Genomic DNA, 2,500 nt, shown 5'->3' with positions numbered 1-2,500 from the left:
TTAAGGATGGTCTTTAACAAAAATAGTGTCTGGATTTTTTTCTTTTTTTCAATAGTCTACACTCATTTTTTTTTTTTTTTTTTTTTTTTTTTACTCTTTTCACGATTTTTGCGTTATCTGAAAACATTGTGACATAGCTTGTTGTACTTTCCATCGTGTTATTAACGTAGACAAGAAATATTATTGGTGCAATCACTGAACCTTGTGGAACTCCGCTCGTTACTGCTCTCCATCTTCACATCTTATCCTGTACTACTGTCCTCATGTATCTTCCCTTCAAAAAGTCTTTCATCCATTGTGTGTTTCACATATGTACACACATACACACACACACACACACACACACACACACACGCACCCACACACACACACACAACAAGAATTAACATTGTTGTACTACACACGTATTCCTTAGCTTACTTTTTTTTAATGTTTGTAACAACTTCTTTTCACTGTCATGGTTTTATAATGTTATAATCTTGCAGGATTTATATTTTCAGCAGTAATGCTGCTATACCCAATAATCCGATTATTACAATATATATATATATATATATATATATATATATATATATATATATATATATATATATATATATATATATATATATATAGTGGGTGAGTTCTATATTCCTTTCAGTGTAACATGAGTCCAGGATCCTATCTTCCTACGATGAGTCAGCTGTTAATCTAAGGGTTAAGGTGGCGGCACACAAGTCATTTCTCACTGGCATGCTACTTGCTTTTGATATTTTGCTTGAGTGAAAATGACTTCGGTTACGATTTTTTTTTCTTTTCTTTTTTTTCCCAAAATGTCAAATTACTCTTGCGCCATATAGTGAGGAACTGAATGCCGAACTGAGAGAAGTTAAATCTATACGAATGTTAGAAACATTCTTGAGATGTTCTTGCGTAAGTCTAGAATATTGGAATCGAAGTCGTTTGTACGCAAACGAAGTAGCAGAAGCAAGTAGCTTGCTGGCCTAGCGTCCTGCCACCTAAAGTTACTGTCTTGGAACTCGGCGGGCTGCCCCCGGAAAGGCTTATCCGGTTTTTTTCTGCACACCTGCAAAGAGATACAAATATCGTTTAAAACAGAAAGCGTGTGTCGTGCTTAAAAACCACAATATATTTTATAGGACATTTCAATAGTATGTCTAACATTCGCATACGTTTACAATTTCTTAATTCATCATTCAGATTTGATATACTCGTATATGACGGAAAGATGATTTGATATTTGGAGATCTGGAAAATAAACTATTGTAACCGAAGTCGTTTTTACTCAAACGAATTCTGAACGGTCGGCGCTGGTGAAGCCTGTGGAAGCTTAGTGTGATAGATAGATAGATAGATAGATAGACGTTATTTGGCAATAAATCAATGTACATGAAGTGCAAAAAATAATGACAAGAACACATAGTTCGAAATAATAAATGTAAATTGCCGAGGATAACAAGAACCCTTCCTTGGGAAGGGCTACTTTCATAACAATACCATTGACTCTAAGATCTGTAGTGAATTTGTATTAGTGGCATTTGTATATTTATTCCAAATGAATCGCGCGGTCAGTCACAATTATAACGTTTCTGTGAATGCAAAGCAGTTGTGATAAGGTGGCGGGACGCTAGGCTAGCATGCTACTCGCTTTTGGTACTTGCTTTGCCAGCAAACTCTTACGTATCCGTCACACAGGGAATGTTTTGGTGATGACTGTTTGGCTAGCAGCTACCGAAAACAATAAAACTTCTCGGCGCGTATTCTTCTGCCATGTTTAAAAAACGAGTCTATTGCTGCGGCAGTCAAATGAAAAAACTGAACACCTGTTTCATGTTGTTTTCAATGCTTTGATAAGTGTATAGTGACAACTGAAAACAGAATAGAAAAAATAACGTTTAAATAATACTATGCATGATCAATTCTATTTATATTTTATATATAAATCCCAGAAATGTTGGCTTATTCAAGCACTCAAGCGAGTAGCAAAAATTGCCGTTGGTTCTTCCCAGCAGCAAGAGTCAGTAGCATGCCACTCAATTTGGATACTATAAATCAAAGTGAATAGCAAAAGTAAATAGCAAGCTAGCGAGAGATGCCTAGTGTGACGCTACCTTTACACAAGCGAGCTCTCCCCTCGACGTGGCGGATCATTACTTACCGTTGATGTTCGACGACGTGGCGCTCTTGTTGGATTTGGTTCCTTGGCGACAGCGCTGAAGAGCCAACAGACGGATATTTCTTAGACAGTCAGCGGCGGCTTCTTGCACCACCTCATCCTCGGAACCTAACATCTCGAGGAGTAGCTATGGGGGTCCAGGAAAAAGAAAATGTATCCAAATAGTTAATACTGAAACTATCGATTGTATTAAGGTATCCAAATAGCGCTGAAGCTATCGGTTGTGTTAAGAGAAAGATAACTTTATGGATGGGGATGATAGGTGGTAATGGACATGGAACTGCCTTGCGTAGGTCTTATGGTCTCTTGCAGTCTTCTTCATTC

At 37.4% G+C, this 2,500-nt stretch overlaps 1 protein-coding gene across 1 annotated transcript in view; it reads right to left on the bottom strand.

Annotated features, from left to right (window-relative positions):
* gudu (Armadillo repeat-containing protein gudu) overlaps window positions 1-2,500 on the bottom strand; it is a 94,099-nt gene that overhangs the window by 8,035 nt on the left and 83,564 nt on the right. The window contains exons 23-25 of the mRNA XM_076189698.1: window positions 2,159-2,303; window positions 1,448-1,512; window positions 881-1,066 (exon numbers count right to left, since the gene is read on the bottom strand). Coding sequence (XP_076045813.1) covers window positions 881-1,066; window positions 1,448-1,512; window positions 2,159-2,303 — 396 coding nt within the window. The remainder of the gene's footprint in view (window positions 1-880; window positions 1,067-1,447; window positions 1,513-2,158; window positions 2,304-2,500) is intronic.

Source organism: Oratosquilla oratoria, chromosome 9, assembly GCF_046742065.1.
Source record: "Oratosquilla oratoria isolate Oo_2021 chromosome 9, ASM4674206v1, whole genome shotgun sequence".
In the NCBI taxonomy this organism is placed as follows: Eukaryota; Metazoa; Arthropoda; class Malacostraca; order Stomatopoda; family Squillidae; genus Oratosquilla; species Oratosquilla oratoria.
This window is presented reverse-complemented; position numbering and strand designations above follow the sequence as displayed.